Source organism: Oncorhynchus gorbuscha, linkage group LG01 (genome assembly GCF_021184085.1).
Source record: "Oncorhynchus gorbuscha isolate QuinsamMale2020 ecotype Even-year linkage group LG01, OgorEven_v1.0, whole genome shotgun sequence".
NCBI classification, from domain to species: Eukaryota; Metazoa; Chordata; class Actinopteri; order Salmoniformes; family Salmonidae; genus Oncorhynchus; species Oncorhynchus gorbuscha.
This window is the reverse complement of record NC_060173.1, coordinates 8,934,234-8,951,504: the sequence shown is the minus strand read 5'-3', so window position 1 is coordinate 8,951,504 and position 17,271 is coordinate 8,934,234. Positions and strand designations below refer to the sequence as shown.

Genomic DNA, 17,271 nt, shown 5'->3' with positions numbered 1-17,271 from the left:
GATATAGTTTAGTACTTTGAGCTTTGCTGAGGTGCACCTGTGACCAGCTCGGAATCCGGAAAGCACAGCGGAGAAGGTACGGTGGGACTCGAAATGGTCAGTGATCTGTTTATTAACTTGGCTTTCGAAGACCTTAGAAAGACAGGGTAGGATAGATATAGGTCTGGAACAGTTTGGGTCTAGAGTGTCACCCCCTTTGAAGAGGGGGATGACCACGGCAACTTTCCAATCTTTAGGAATCTCGGACGATACGAAAGAGAGGTTGAACAGACTAGTAAATAGGGGTTGCAACAATTTTTGGCGGATAATTTCAGAAAGAGAGGGTCCAGATTGTCTAGCCCAGCTGATGTGTACGGGTCCAGGTTTTGCAGCTCTTTCAGAACATCTGCTATCTGGATTTGGGTGAAGGAGAAGCTGGGGATGCTTGCCCAAGTAGCTGCGGGGGATGCGGAGCTGTTGGCCAGGGATGGGGTAGCCAGGAGGAAAGCATGGCCAGGCGAAGAGATTTTATTAGATGTTTATTAACATCCATAACCATAACTCAGATAGTAGAGCATGGTGCTTGTAGTCCATAACTCAGATAGTAGAGCATGGTGCTTGTGGTCCATAACTCAGATAGTAGAGCATGGTGCTTGTAGTCTGTAACTCAGATAGTAGAGCATGGTGCTTGTAGTCCATAACTCAGATAGTAGAGCATGGTGCTTGTAGTCCATAACTCAGATAGTAGAGCATGGTGCTTGTAGTCCATAACTCAGATAGTAGAGCATGGTGCTTGTAGTCCATAACTCAGATAGTAGAGCATGGTGCTTGGGGTCCATAACTCAGATAGTAGAGCATGGTGCTTGTAGTCCTCCGTAACTCAGATAGTAGAGCATGGTGCTTGTAGTCCATAACTCAGATAGTAGAGCATGGTGCTTGTAGTCCGTAACTCAGATAGTAGAGCATGGTGCTTGTAGTCCTCCGTAACTCAGATAGTAGAGCATGGTGCTTGTAGTCCTCCGTAACTCAGATAGTAGAGCATGGTGCTTGTAGTCCTCCATAACTCAGATAGTAGAGCATGGTGCTTGTAGTCCATAACTCAGATAGTAGAGCATGGTGCTTGTAGTCCATAACTCAGATAGTAGAGCATGGTGCTTGTAGTCCATAACTCAGATAGTAGAGCATGGTGCTTGTAGTCCTTAACTCAGATAGTAGAGCATGGTGCTTGTAGTCCTTAACTCAAATAGTAGAGCATGGTGCTTGTAGTCCGTAACTCAGATAGTAGAGCATGGTGCTTGTAGTCCGTAACTCAGATAGTAGAGCATGGTGCTTGTAGTCCGTAACTCAGATAGTAGAGCATGGTGCTTGTAGTCCGTAACTCAGATAGTAGAGCATGGTGCTTGTAGTCCGTAACTCAGATAGTAGAGCATGGTGCTTGTAGTCCGTAACTCAGATAGTAGAGCATGGTGCTTGTAGTCCTTTACTCAGATAGTAGAGCATGGTGCTTGTGGTCCATAACTCAGATAGTAGAGCATGGTGCTTGTAGTCCATAACTCAGATAGTAGAGCATGGTGCTTGTAGTCCATAACTCAAATAGTAGAGCATGGTGCTTGTAGTCCACAACTCAGTCAGTAAAGCATGGTGCTTACAATGCCAGGATAGTGAGTTTCATTCCCAACATTACCAGGATATAAAATGTTTGCACACATTTCTGTAAGTCGCTTTGGATAAATAAATGGTATATCATATTAATGTTAATTATTACACTCTCAATAAAAATCTGCCAATCTTCAGATGGTAATGACGAGATATATATATATATATATATATATATATATATATATCTCGTATATACATATATACATATACTTATATGCATGTACACTGATCAAAAATATAAACACAACATGTAATGTGTTGGTCCCTTGTTTCATGAACTGTAATAAAATATCCCTGAAATGTACATACGCACAAAAAGCATTTTTCTCTCAAATTAATTTATATCCCTGTTAGTGAGCATTTATTTTTTGCCAAGTTTACATTTTTTTAAATTAGGCAAGTCAGTTAAGAACAATTTCTTATTTACAATGACGGACTACCAGGGAACAGTGGGTTAACTGCCTTGTTGAGGGGCAGATCAACATATTTTTACATTGTCAGGTCAGGGATTTGATCCAGCAACCTTTCAGTTACTGGCCCAACGCTCTAACCACTAAAACCCCAAATTATAATCCATCCACCTGACAGGTGTGGCTTATCAAGAAGCTGCTTAAACAGCATGATCATTACACAGGTGAACCTTGTACTGGGGACAATTAAAGGCCACTTAAAAATGTTTTGAGGGACGACGCAACTGGCATGCTGACTGCAGGAATGTCCACCAGAGCTGTTGGCAGAGAATTGGTAGTTAATTTCTCTACCATAAGCCGCCTCCAACGTTGTTTTAGAGAATTAGGCAGTACGTCCAACTGTAGACCATGTGTATGGCACCGTGTGGGCGAGCGGTTTGCTGATGCCAACATTGTGAACAGAGTGCCCCATGGTGGCAGTGAGGTTATGGTATGGGCAGGTATAAGCTACGGACAACGAATCCAATTGCATTTTATCGATTGGCAATTTGAATGCACAAAATTACAGTAATGAGGTCCTGAGGCCCATTTATTTTACGGCGTCTGTGACCAACAGATGCATATCTGTATTCCCAGTCATGTAAAATCCATAGATTAGGGTCTAACTCATTTATTTCAATTAGTAATTCAGTTAGTAGAGGTCTAATTTTACTGATTTCCATTTATGAACTGCAACTCAGTATAACCTTAGAAATGGTTGCATGTTGCATGTTTTATATTTTTGTTCAGTGTACATTTGAATATTCAAGCAGGAAAAAAATACACAGAGGCCCAAGTACCACAGAAATTAAAGTATTGTAATACAATGTATTTCCCATCACAACATCCACATTGTTCATCTTGTGACAACTTCTACTGATCTGAAAACATATTGACTGAATGATACACATAATACCATTAGGCACTTCCAGTAATTCTGGCAATATAGTAACTACAGTATAGCGTCTAAATTACAAAATGGTAAAAATAAATAATGTGTATCTAAAAAGAGTTTTTTTTGTTTGTTTTAATATTTACTGTACAGCATAGATATTGTACAAAATGGAGCATCAACCAGCAAGGAAATGAATAATTTTTACTTAACAAATACTGTGTATTTTTTTTATTAAGTGTAAATATTGCTACATGTGTTAAGTGCAAGGTACTGGTGAGAGAAAACCATTAGTCATTTAATCATCATCATCATGTGTCAACTACAGTATATAAAAATACAAGGCTAATGTTCTTGCTTAGAGGATAGTGAAGCATGTTTGGTTCTCATTGTAAAAGATAATACATGTTGTTTTTTTCAATAATTATGACAAATAAAGATGAATTTAGACAAAAAAGAGTGCTATTTTACATTGGAATTTTCAAAGATGGGTATTTTGGTATGGGGTAGGAACTAGGAACGAGGAACTAGGAACTAGCCTTGGCTCCCAGGCTTCACTCAAAAGGTGAGTTGGAAGTCTCTGACAGTCAGACAAACAGGGGGAGATTGACTGATCAGTGACCACTGTGTCACAGCAAAACAAAATGAGCTGTGTCAAGGTTGCAAAAATGTGACACATTATTCAAAATAATAAACAAAACTCTACAGTTTTACATGTTTAATGTCTCATAGTTTTGTGTGCATCCATCCGATTGGCAGGCCATACTGACAAGATATCAGAGGCAGGCGTTATCACAGACACACACACACACACACACACACACACACACACACACACACACACACACACACACACACACACACACACACACACACACACACACACACACACACACACACACACACACACACACACACACACACACACACACACACACACACACACACACACACACACACACACACACACCACACACACACACAACTGTTTAACAATCATTCTGTGTACTATCATGCATCAGAAATTAGAATGTCCAATTAAATAAACATGATCATATTAACATAAGGGGCTCCATACCATAACGAATATTGTTTCACAAAACATTCCAGGTATTTAAAAAAAACTTTTGTAAATAAATGGAAAAGACGTATCATATTGCAGTTTCACAGGTGGTGGCAACAGCATAGTTAGATATCACAGAAAAACACTGAGAGAGACAGACTTGTTATGTTCTGGGTGTGATGAAGACTTAGACCATATGTTTTGTCCTGGGTGTGATGAAGACTTAGACCATATGTTCTGGGTGTGATGAAGACTGAGACCATATGTTATGTTCTGGGTGTGATGAAGACTTAGACCATATGTTCTGGGTGTGATGAAGACTGAGACCATATGTCCTGGGTGTGATGAAGACTTAGACCATATGTTCTGGGTGTGATGAAGACTTAGACCATATGTTTTGTCCTGGGTGTGATGAAGACTTAGACCATATGTTTTGTCCTGGGTGTGATGAAGAATTAGACCATATGTTTTGTCCTGGGTGTGATGAAGACTTAGACCATATGTTTTGTCCTGGGTGTGATGAAGACTTAGACCATATGTTTTGTCCTGGGTGTGATGAAGACTTAGACCATATGTTCTGGGTGTGATGAAGACTGAGACCACATGTTCTGGGTGTGATTTCAGCAATAAGGCCCAAGGGGGTGTGGTATATGGCCTATTTTAAAGCATGACACAACGTGGAGTGCCTGGACACAGCCCTTAGCCGTGGAATACTGGCAATATATCACAAACCCCCTGAGGTGCCTTATTGCTATTATAAACTGGTTACCAATGTAATCAGAGCAGTAAAGAATAAATGTCTTGTCATACCCATGGTATACGGTCTGATACACCACAGCTTTCAGCCAATCAGCATTCAGGGCTCGAACCACCCAGTTTATAAAAAGATTTAGACCACATAGTAGATGTGATGCAGAATCACATCATGACAATGGTAACCTGTTTCTCACACAGTGTCATTCAGAATCACATCATGTCAATGGTAACCTGTTTCTCACACAGTGTCATTCAGAATCACACCATGACAATGGTAACCTGTTTCTCACACAGTGTCATTCAGAATCACATCATGACAATGGTAACCTGTTTCTCACACAGTGTCATTCAGTTCAATAATAAAGATCATATAGAAAGGACAGATGGTAAAGAGGTCAATGGAACTTGACCAAAACAATGCCATGGAAACGCGCGGGGGAAAGATGCCATGGGAGAAAGATCCCGAATCTCCTCATTGCCCCCCAGCCAAATGATCCTACATTTAGACTGTTGTTTACATGTGTATTCCACACTATGTTGAGGTAAAAATCAGAGTACAATGCTTGTATAGATGTCAACCCCAGTACATATTGATGTCATCGTCATCAATCAACTGCATTACAATTTTAAAAAAGGACTTTGACTACCACCACTGGTCTCTGTATGCTAGCTACACTACCAGCTAACACAAACAGGAGTTAGCATTTAGCAGTCACATCTTCTAAACCTGAAAAGGGACACTTTTTTTTTTACATGTTATGAGGTGAAAACAGCCGAATATATCCACATCAGATTTGAGTAACCACATTGTGGGCCCGTTACAATACATCATGACGGATTTGACCAATATCCACTTCGATGGATCAGATTTGTTGAATGTCCGCAAGTCCAGCGTCCTTCTATCGCCCACTGTATTGCATTCCATTGACCTCTTTACTGCATCTCTAGTGAAGCCAAGTGGTACATACAGTGTGGCCTTTGTCTCTGAGGAACATGAATGGATCAAATGTTTGTGTCTGCTACTAGAAAGTTCTATTTTTCTGCAGGAAGGTTCTGGATTAAACTCCACATAAACCTGGATTCCAACCCCCCCCCCCCTCCACCCAAAAAAATATACATTTTAAAAGGTCCTTTACAACTTACAACCTATAAAGGCTTTATATAGCATACATAAAGTGTCGCTAACCACTACAACTATGTAGCTTATCCCATATACTGTACTGAGAATGGTATCGATGCAATGCACTAAACAAGTCATCACATCAATAATCTTCTATTTTCAACTGGAAGATTTATTAAAAACCTGATTGAGAAAGATCATGTAAAAGAACAATGTCAAATTTGGGATGAAAGGTGACGAAATCCAAAATGTACAAGGAGCATAGGCTATTAATTCGCCTTACCCAGTTCACCCCCTAAAGTATACACAGTGTTTATAGTAGTATAGTGTTTGGCAGCAGTACACATTGATCTGTTGTGTGTACTGTTATTTACGGTGTGTGTTCACATGTTAATAGAGGGGCTCTGTAGGGGAGGGGCTTGCTCCGGTCAAAAGTAGTGCACTATATAGGGAATAGGGTTCTATAGGGCCTTGGTCTAAAGTAGTGCACTATATAGGGAATAGGGTTCTATAGGGCTCTGGTCTAAAGTAGTGCACTATATAGGGAATAGGGTTCTATAGGGCCTTGGGCTAAAGTAGTGCACTATATAGGGAATAGGGTTCTATAGGGCTCTGGTCTAAAGTAGTGCACTATATAGGGAATAGGGTTCTATAGGGCCTTGGGCTAAAGTAGTGCACTATATAGGGAATAGGGTTCTATAGGGCCTTGGTCTAAAGTAGTGCACTATATAGGGAATAGGGTTCTATAGGGCCCTGGTCTAAAGTAGTGCACTATATAGGGAATAGGGAGCCATTTAGGATGGAGACTAGCTGTCAAAGCTAGGGCCATTATGGGCTACTCTGCCCACTCCCTTAAAATAACCTCACAGTAAATGGTTCCTCGTTGTATGGCTTAGAGATTGTATACTATGTGTGTGCGTGTGTGTGTGTGTGTGATCCTGTGTTACCATGTACCTGTTCGGTCATTATTGTAAAAAGAGAATGTGTTCTCAATGACTTACCTGGTTAAACAAAGGCAAACTAAAATGAACGTTTTGTGTCTATTGGAAAGGGGAGGGGTTACTGAAACGAGAATCAATAGTCAATAAGTAGTAAAAACAGTATATTGTCTCCTGGTGATCTATGTAGTCAGCTTATCTGGTAGTGGAGGAAGAATCCTGTCTTTGAGTTAGGTTGAGGAACTATGCCTTATAGTCATAGGACCTCATTATCTTACACACTAGGCCTGTTTTCAATGAACTGTATTAGAGAAACACTCATGAGACCTAAAGTACTAGCATGTATTTTTCTGACTCCTCTCCTCCTCTCCTTTCAGTGTGTTCCAACTTCCTCTGAACCAAGCCATTGGTCAAAAAGGCTGAAGGCTGAAGTAAAATATGGTCTGTTCACCTGGAGTAGCATGACATGAGAAAAGTTACCAGCTGATGGTTCTGCCGATGTCATAGATCCTAGAGGGGCCTATATTAAAAGGGTGGGCTATACCGACCGTTTCAGTTTGTCAGTAAAACCAAAAGATACCGAGAGGGCATGCTTGCGGTCGTGTGCTTACAGATTATAGGTGTGAGATGCAATGTGGAATCAATTAAAGAACATTAATAAAGATGGAAAATGTAGATTTGTATGAAGCTGTTCAGTCTAATTTTTCCCTTCTCAATCCACATAGTAAAAATAGAACCATATTACTGAGATTTATCAGACCCAGAGAAAATACTTAAAATCCCCCCCCCCCCCCATAAACAAAACACATGAGTACAGGTGCATGTGATGTTTAAGTATAATTGCATTTTAGAAAATATTTCTTATATATAAATTGGCGGCAGTCTCTGCAGTCCGTTGTTTACACAATGGGTTTGAGGTCTTCACGACCAAGTCTCAATCCACTCTTGACGGTAGCAAAAAGAGTCTGTGTATTTCGTGAACTCTTACACCAGTTTGTTACGTCCAGTAGATGATCCTGTAGGTTATTGTAATAATGGAAAGTTACTCAAGAGGATGATTGACCGATGTTTCTGAACCTGACTTGTATTCTGTGTTTTTATATATAAAATGTGTAAAACACAAGTAAATATCTCCCCACCCTGTGTTACATTTTCATTAGGCACAATGTCCCAAACTTCTACAGTGTCTAAGTGAATGTGCTGGCAAAAACAAGAAAAATCAGTCAGCCTGTTTGTCAATAGGATAGAAAAACTAATTTCATGTTCTGCCTCGGGATAGCGGCTGCTTTATTTCATTCCCCAAGAACCTTTGGTCCTTGCTATCTGGGATCCTTGGGACATCCCTACCCCATTTAATTTTAGATTTAAAATGGTTTAGGTAAGGGGTTAAGGTTAGGTAAGGGTTATGGTTAAGTTTAGGGTAGGGGTTAGGGTTTAGGGTGGAAATATCCCAAGGATCCCGAATAGCACTCGCCACGAGCCTTTGGGGCCCTCACTCTGGCCCAGCCTCTTCTGCAGGTTCAGACTCGTCCTGCGGGGGCGCTGGCCACTCCTCGTCTATTTCCTCCTCTGGCACCTCCCCTTCCTCTTCTTGCTCCTCCCCCTCCACTACATCCTCCCTGCTTCCTGGCTCCTCCTCCTCCTCGTGGATGGATAGGATTGGCTCAGCTACATTGTTTTGCTTGGGGGTTTCCTCTGCGATCACCTTCTTCCACATCTCGTGGTTGTCCATCAGGTGCTGGGTGATCTGACAGAACACTTTCCTCCTCTTCTTGGGAGCTGCTTTGCCTTTCTCTACAGAAGGGTTTGGAGAAAAAAATAGTTAATTGTTTTTTCATGCATTGATTCTGGCTAAATTTGGCACATTAATAATGAGCATTGTCCCTGTCAACTACACCAAGTAAAGTAAAGGAAACATTCTTACGCGATGCCTCTGAGCTAGTAGACCCATCTTCATCCTCTGTCGTATCCTCCTCTTCATCTTCCTCCTCCTCCTCCTCGGGGTTAGGCTCCGCCCAACGTCCAGGCATGAGTGCTGCGGAGTCGTATGAGTTACAGAGCGGTCCTACGATGTGGGTGATGAAGGACTCCTGGAGCTTAGCCAGCTGAGGAGCAGAGCGGTCCATGAAGGGGCTGATGGGAAGGCCTTGGCTGGACTCCTCGTCACCCTGTGGGAGAGGTGATGACACGTTCACTTTTTAGAATCAGAGGACTTTATTGGTTGCTAGGAGTTTTTTTTGGTGCTATACAGTCAAGAGATAAAAAAAAACATTTAACATCTGTAGGCTGCATGCTGTATAGGGAGATCAAATGATGATAAATGATGATTACACACGACAAGGCATTCACTCACTGCTCTAGAATGTAGTGAAATGTGGCTACATTCAAGAGGGTGCTAATAAATGTGTCTAAATGTCATTATGAATCACATACGATTAACAAATAGATTATTCTCTACAATATTATAACCTTAATATGCTTGTACTTAATTAAGAATTTTGTCCACAAGCGTACCGAAATGTCTATTATGTGTAAATATTTTATGATTTGTAACTTAAAATGCCATAATGTAGTTATTTTGTGAGATAATTCTCTCTATTGGCTTAAATCACGCTAGCTGTTCGTTCCAAAGAGATTCACTAATCACAGGAATTTGTTGCGTAATGGAGACATCGTCTCCCTCCAAGGAATGTGTTCACCGGCAACCTCCCTCCACTTGTCGGGGCAGGCCTGCTTCCTCAGTGGCCAAGAAAAGTTTGTGCTAAATAAAATAAAATCTGCACTCTGACCCACAAAATGTATTTGCTAGATTCATGATAGAGTTGTTAGACAAATCACGGAAAGTGAAATTCAAAGCGTGATGTAGTTTTAGTGGAATTTGCAGCTGTTGTTGGTAAGTAATGAATCTGTTAGGTTAGCTTCTGACATGACTTACTGCATCTTTAACCATATTGATTACAGTAACTGCCCAGTGAAAATATTACGTTTAAAAGTTCATATTGAGTTTACTCATACCCAAATAATGTTGACTTGTTGGCCAAAGCATAAATTGTAGAAAAAACACTTTCAAAAGCCAACCTCGAACTTCAATCTCAAACAAACCGTTTAAAAAAAAAAGCTTGCTATTTCCTCATAGAACATGATGTCATCATCACCTTGAGGAGGATGGGCTGGCCAATCAGCGCTCTACTTGCCTGAATATTTTTAATTACCAGAATACGCCCAGAACATTCCAACACGGAAAAGCTTCTTCTTAACATACTTAATTACAATTGGAAATACTAGGCAGTTACTTTAATTTGTTGTGACCGCTCCTCTTGGTTGTATCTCTTCTATTTTTTGATGTTGAGAGTTGGTAACATTTGGAGGTTTTGTTTCTGTGCTTTGGATCAATCAAAATCAACTTGATACCTTGGTCATTTTTATGTCATAATGCCAAAAATATGAAATATAAATAATTGTCATAAAAGTGATTGGCCATGGCAGAAGAACCGATGCATATTCCTTATCAGAGAATTTAAATCTTACCAACATACGTCATAGGTCATCATATGACATCATATATTCTCCTGTTACACAGAACACACATCTGTAGTCTAAACATCCGTAAATGAATAGAATCTGATTGTCTATGGATGGCATATTCCTTATCCGGACAATCATATTTCACATGTGTCGCATTTCCTACCAAGGTTGCCATTCTATGGGTTATCTCTGTGCAATTGCGGGCAGCAGACAAGCCATTACTATCTCAATTTGTCAGGGAGATAAAAAATTAAATTACTGGGTGAAAATCCATCACGCTTTGGGGTCAGCAAAATTAACGGGACTGAGAAAAGCTTGTGATTTCAACATACTCTCTTACAAAAAAAAGGTGCTATCTACAGTGGCTTGCGAAAGTATTCACCCCCTTGGCATTTTTCCTATTTTGTTGCCTTACAACCTGGAAATAAAACAGATTTTTTTTTGGGGGGGGGTTGTATCATTTAATTTACACAACATGCCTACCCACTTTGAAGATGCTAAATATTTTTGGGGTGTGAAATCAACAAGTAATAAGACAAGAAAACGGAAAACTTGAGCGTGCATTTTTTAATTTTACCTTTATTTAACCTGGCAAGTCAGTTAAGAACATATTCTTATTTTCAATGACGGCCTGGGAACAGTGGGTTAACTGCCTTGTTCAAGGGCAGAACGACAGATTTGTACCTTGTCAGCTCGGGGGTTTGAACTCGCAACCTTCCGGTTACTAGTCCAACGCTCTAATCACTAGGCTACGCTGCCGCATAACTATTCATCCCCCCCAAAGTTAATACTTTGTAGAGCCACCTTTTGCAGAAATTACAGCTGCAAGTCTCTTGGGGTATGTCTCTATAAGCTTGGCACATCTAGCCACTGAGATGTTTGCCCATTCTTCAAGGCAAAACTGCTCCAGCTCCTTCAAGTTGGATGGGTTCCGCTGGTGTACAGCAATCTTTAAGTCATACCACAGATTGTCAATTGGATTGAGGTCTGGGATTTGAATAGGCCATTCCAAGGCATTTAAATGTTTCCCCTTAAACCACTCAAGTGTTGCTTTAGCAGTATGCATAGGGTCATTGTCCTGCTGGAAGGTGAACCTCCGTCCCAGTGTCAAATCTCTGGAAGACTGAAACAGGTTTCCTTCAAGAATTTCCCTGTATTTAGCACCATCCATCATTCCTTATATTCTGACCAGTTTTACCAGTCACTGCTGATGAAAGACATCTCCACAACATGATGCTGCCACCACCATACTTCACTGTGGGGATGGTATTCTCGGGGTGATAAGAGGTGTTGGGTTTGCGCCAGACATATCATTTTCCTTGATGGCCAAAAAGCTACATTTTAGTCTCATCTGACCAGAGTACCTTCTTCCATATGTTTGGGGAGTCTCCCACATGCATTTTGGTGAACACCAAACGATTTTGCTTATTTTTTTCTTTAAGCAATGGCTTTTTTTCTGACCACAGTTCCGTAAAGCCCAACTCTGTGGAGTGTATGGCTTAAAGTGGTCCTATGGACAGTTACTCCAATCTCCGCTGTGGAGCTTTGCAGCTCCTTCAGGGTTATCTTTGGTCTCTTTGTTGCCTCTGATTAATGCTCTCCTTGCCTGGTCAGTGAGGTTTGGTGGGCGGCCCTCTCTTGGCAGGTTTGTTGTTGTGCCATATTCTTAAAATTGTGACTTCTGGAGGTAATTGTTTGTACAAGACATTATTTAGGGGCTTCATAGCAAAGGGGTGAATACATATGAACAAACCACTTTTCCATTTTTTATTTATTTAAACAAGTGATTTTTCATTTCACTTTACCAATTTGGACTATTTTGTGTATGTCCATAACATGTAATCCAAATAAAATATATTTAAATTACAGGTTGTAATGCAACAAAATAGGAAAAAACGCCAAAGGGGATGAATACTTTTGCAAGGCAAAGGATTCTTCATCTGTCCCCATAGGAAAACAGACGAAGAATGGTTCCAGCTAGAACTCTTTTGGGTTCCATGTAGAACCCTTTCCACAGAGGGTTCAGCATGGAACCCAAAAGTGTTCTACCTGGAGCCAAAAAGGGTGATCCTTCCGAACCCTTCTGGAACTCTTCTTTCTAGGAGCGTAGTAGAACGGTATTGTGCTCCTGAGTGGTGCAGCGGTCTATGGCACTGCATCTCAGTGCCAGACGCATCACTACAGTCCCTGGTTTATATCCAGGCTGTAGCACATCCTGCCGTGATTGGGAGTCCTATAGGGCGGTGCACAATTGGCCCAGCGTTGGCCGGGGTAGTCTGTCATTGTAAATAAGAATTTGTTCTTCACTGACTTGCCAAGTTAAATAAGGGTTAAATAAGTTTTTTTTAAACTACTACAGTTTTGATTTAATTTAAATGTATTATTTTATATTATTCTACAGTCTATAGTGCCTGATAGCTTTGTAGCATGGGGCAGATACTTCCTGATAGCTTTGTAGCATGGGGCAGATACTTTTCTTTTACAATACTATAGCTATCTGTATTGCAATATTATTTCTAATATTGAACATAACAGCTTTGCCTTTCACAGGAGTTTCTTGTCAGATAAACCTTCCACTAGCATATGAAACCTTCCACTAGCACATGAAACCTTCCACTGAAGCACATGAAACCTTCCACTAGGACATGAAACCTTCTACTAGGACATGAAACCTTCCACTAAAGCACATGAAACCTTCCACTAAAGCACATGAAACCTTCCACTAGCACATGAAACCTTCCACTAAAGCACATGAAACCTTCCACTAGCACATGAAACCTTCCACTAAAGCACATGAAACCTTCCACTAGCACATGAAACCTTCCACTTGCACATGAAACCTTCCACTAAAGCACATGAAACCTTCCACTAAAGCACATGAAACCTTCCACTAAAGCACATGAAACCTTCCACTTGCACATGAAACCTTCCACTAAAGCACATGAAACCTTCCACTTGCACATGAAACCTTCCACTAAAGCACATGAAACCTTCCACTAGCACATGAAACCTTCCACTAAAGCACATGAAACCTTCCACTAGCACATGAAACCTTCCACTAGCACATGAAACCTTCCACTTGCACATGAAACCTTCCACTAAAGCACATGAAACCTTCCACTAGCACATGAAACCTTCCACTAAAGCACATGAAACCTTCCACTAAAGCACATGAAACCTTCCACTAGCACATGAAACCTTCCACTAGCACATGAAACCTTCCACTAAAGCACATGAAACCTTCCACTAGGACATGAAAACCTTCCACTAAAGCACATGAAACCTTCCACTAGAACATGAAACCTTCCACTTGCACATGAAACCTTCCACTAAAGCACATGAAACCTTCCACTAAAGCACATGAAACCTTCCACTTGCACATGAAACCTTCCACTAAAGCACATGAAACTTTCCACTAGCACATGAAACCTTCCACTTGCACATGAAACCTTCCACTAAAGCACATGAAACCTTCCACTAAAGCACATGAAACCTTCCACTTGCACATGAAACCTTCCACTAAAGCACATGAAACCTTCCACTAAAGCACATGAAACCTTCCAGGCCCATGAAACCTTCCACTAGCACATGAAACCTTCCACTAGCACATGAAACCTTCCACTAGCACATGAAACCTTCCACTAGCACATGAAACCTTCCACTAGCACATGAAACCTTCCACTAGCACATGAAACCTGTGTAGGGGCTAGGGTGTAGGGGCTAGGGTGTAGGGGCTAGGGTGTAGGGGTTAGGGTGTAGGGGCTAGGGTGTAGGGGCGAGGGTGTAGGGGCTAGAGTGTAGGGGCTAGGGTGTAGGGGCTAGAGTGTAGGGGCTAGGGTGTAGGGGCTAGGGTGTAGGGGCGGGGGTGTAGAGGCGAGGGGTGTAGGGGCGAGGGTGTAGGGGCTAGGGTGTAGGGGCTAGAGTGTAGGGGCTAGGGTGTAGGGGCGAGGGTGTAGGGGCTAGAGTGTAATGGCTAGGGTGTAGGGGCTAGGGTGTAGGGGCTAGGGTGTAGGGGCTAGGGTGTAGGGGCTAGGGTGTAGGGGCTAGAGTGTAGGGGCTAGGGTGTAGGGGCTAGAGTGTAGGGGCTAGAATGTAGGGGCTAGAGTGTAGGGGCTAGAGTGTAGGGGCTAGAGTGTAGGGGCTAGAGTGTAGGGGCTAGGGTGTAGGGGCTAGGGTGTAGGGGCTAGGGTGTAGGGGCGAGGGTGTAGAGGCGAGGGTGTAGGGGCTAGAGTGTAGGGGCTAGGGTGTAGGGGCTAGGGTGTAGGGGCTAGGGTGTAGGGGCTAGGGTGTAGGGGCGAGGGTGTAGAGGCGAGGGTGTAGGGGCTAGAGTGTAGGGGCTAGGGTGTAGGGGCTAGAGTGTAGGGGCTAGGGTGTAGGGGCTAGGGTTTTATTTTAATCTGACCTGTTCATAGAACTCATCGATGATGCCCTTGGTCCACTGTAGGTGCAGGTCCTTGTGTTTCATTGTCTGTTTGTGTGTGTGTGAGATAGAGAGAGAATCTGACCTGTTCATAGAACTCATCGATGATGCCCTTGGTCCACTGTAGGTGCAGGTCCTTGTGTTTCATTGTCTGTTTGTGTGTGTGTGAGATAGAGAGAGAATCTGACCTGTTCATAGAACTCATCGACGATGCCCTTGGTCCACTGTAGGTGCAGGTCCTTGTGTTTCATTGTCTGTTTGTGTGTGTGTGAGATAGAGAGAGAATCTGACCTGTTCATAGAACTCATCGACGATGCCCTTGGTCCACTGTAGGTGCAGGTCCTTGTGTTTCAGTGGGCCGTTGATGTCAGCTAGCTTGATGCACATCTGACACACCAGCAGTCTGTCATTCTCATTGGACCAATCAATACCCCTCGTCACGTCATCACCTACCTATGGTAACAGACAGAGACAAAATATGTAAACCTATAAAAATGCTTTGTGAACTTATATAGTACATTAGGGCACTTACTATACAAAACCTTTCATCTATCACACATCTGAAAAAATATATAGGTACGCGGTTCAAAACCATGGAAAATCAGTTGTCAGTTAACCAAGAATGTAACATTTAAATTGGATTCCTGATTTAAGAATTCCGTAGATTCAACATTCCATATTTTAGATTCACCCTTTAATCCTCTTTAATAATAATGATTTGACCTTTAGGTTGAATAATCATCTTCCTCAAAACCCTTTTATTTTATTTAATATATTCCTCATTACTGGGTGGGCCCAGTGGTGACTCAGTACTTGAATCCTACTACACTGGCTCTGACACTCGTCTGATGTAGGAGTGTTTCCAAACTATTATGGACTACAAAAGGAAGCACAGCCGTGAGCTGCCCAGTGACACGAGCCTACTAAACAAGCTAAATTACTTCTATACTTGCTTCGAGGCAAGCAACACTGAAGCATGCATGAGAGCACAAGCTGTTCCGGACGACTGTGTGACTACGCTCTCCGTAGCCGATGTGAGTAAGACCTTTAAACAGGTCAACCTTCACAAGACCGCAGGGTGTGTACTCGGAGCATGCGCTGACCAACTGGCAAGTGTCTTCACTGACATTTTCAACCTGTCCCTGATCGAGTCTTTAATACCTATGTGTTTCAAGCGACCAACATAGGTAACCTGCCTAAATGACTACTGACCCGTAGCACTGACCCGTAGCACTCACGTCTGTAGTCATTGCTTTGAAAGGCTGGTCATGGCTCAATCACCAACAGTATCCCAGAATCCCTAGACCCACTCCAATATGCATAACACCCCAACAGATCCACAGATGATGCAGTCTCTATTGCACTCCACACTGCCCTTTCCCACCTGGACAAACGGAACACCTACGTGAGAATGTTATTCAATGACCACAGCTCAGCGTTCAACACCATAGTGCCCTCAAAGCTCATCACTAAGCTAAGGATCCTGGGACTAAACACCGCCCTCTACAACTGGATCCTGGACTTCCTGACGGTCGCCCCCAGGTGATAAGAGTAGGTAACAACACATCTGCCACGCTGATCCTCAACATGGGGTTCCATAGGGTTGCGTGCTTAGTCCCCTCCTGTACAACCTGTTCACCCACGACTGCATGGCCAAGTATGACTCCAACACTCATTAAGTTTGCAGACGACACAACAATGTGTCACCGAGAACAACGAGACAGCCTATAGGGAGACAGCCTATAGGGAGACAGCCTATAGGGAGACAGCCTATAGGGAGCCAGGACCTCAACGTGATCAAGACAAAGTAGATGATGGTGGACTATAGGAAACGGAGGGCTGAACACACCCACACATCTCATCAACAGGGCTGTAGTGGAGCAGGTTGAGACCTTCTAGTTCCTTGGTATCCACATCATCAACAAACTGTCAATGTCCCCACCCATTTTTCATGGTCCCCATCCATTCTCTGTTTATCATCTATTTATTTATATTTTTACTCAACTAGGCAAGTCAGTTAAGAACACATTCTTATTTTCAATGACAGCCTAGGAACAGAGGGTTAACTGCCTGTTCAGGGGCAGAACAACAGTTTTAACTGGTCAGCTCGGGGATATAGCAACCTTTCGGTTACTAGTCCAATGCTCTAACCACTAGGCTACCCTGCCGCCCCAATGGGAAAATCACTTTACCTCTACCTACATGTACATATATCCTCAATTATCTCGATCAACCTGTGCCCCCTGCACATTGACTCTGTACCAGTACCCCCTGTATATATCCTCGTTATTTTCTTGTTGCTCTTTAAAAACCTCTTAAGGATCCGCCCCTTTTTTTCTGTTTGGCCTAAAATGACCCAAATCTAACTGTCTGTAGCTCAGGACCCAAATCTAACTGCCTGAAGCTCAGGACCCAAATCTAACTGTCTGTAGCTCAGGACCCAAATCTAACTGTCTGTAGCTCAGGACCC

The 17,271-nt window shown here is 42.3% G+C and overlaps 1 protein-coding gene across 1 annotated transcript in view; it reads right to left on the bottom strand.

The window, feature by feature from the left end:
• Positions 1 to 6,598: 6,598 nt before the first annotated feature.
• Positions 6,599 to 17,271, bottom strand: part of LOC124032233 (cGMP-inhibited 3',5'-cyclic phosphodiesterase A-like) — a 241,605-nt gene continuing 230,932 nt past the window's right edge. Inside the window, exons 13-15 of the mRNA XM_046344482.1 lie at positions 15,093 to 15,254; positions 8,781 to 9,024; positions 6,599 to 8,650 (exon numbers count right to left, since the gene is read on the bottom strand). Of these exons, the coding sequence (XP_046200438.1) occupies positions 8,349 to 8,650; positions 8,781 to 9,024; positions 15,093 to 15,254 (708 nt within the window). The 3' untranslated portion in view covers positions 6,599 to 8,348. The remainder of the gene's footprint in view (positions 8,651 to 8,780; positions 9,025 to 15,092; positions 15,255 to 17,271) is intronic.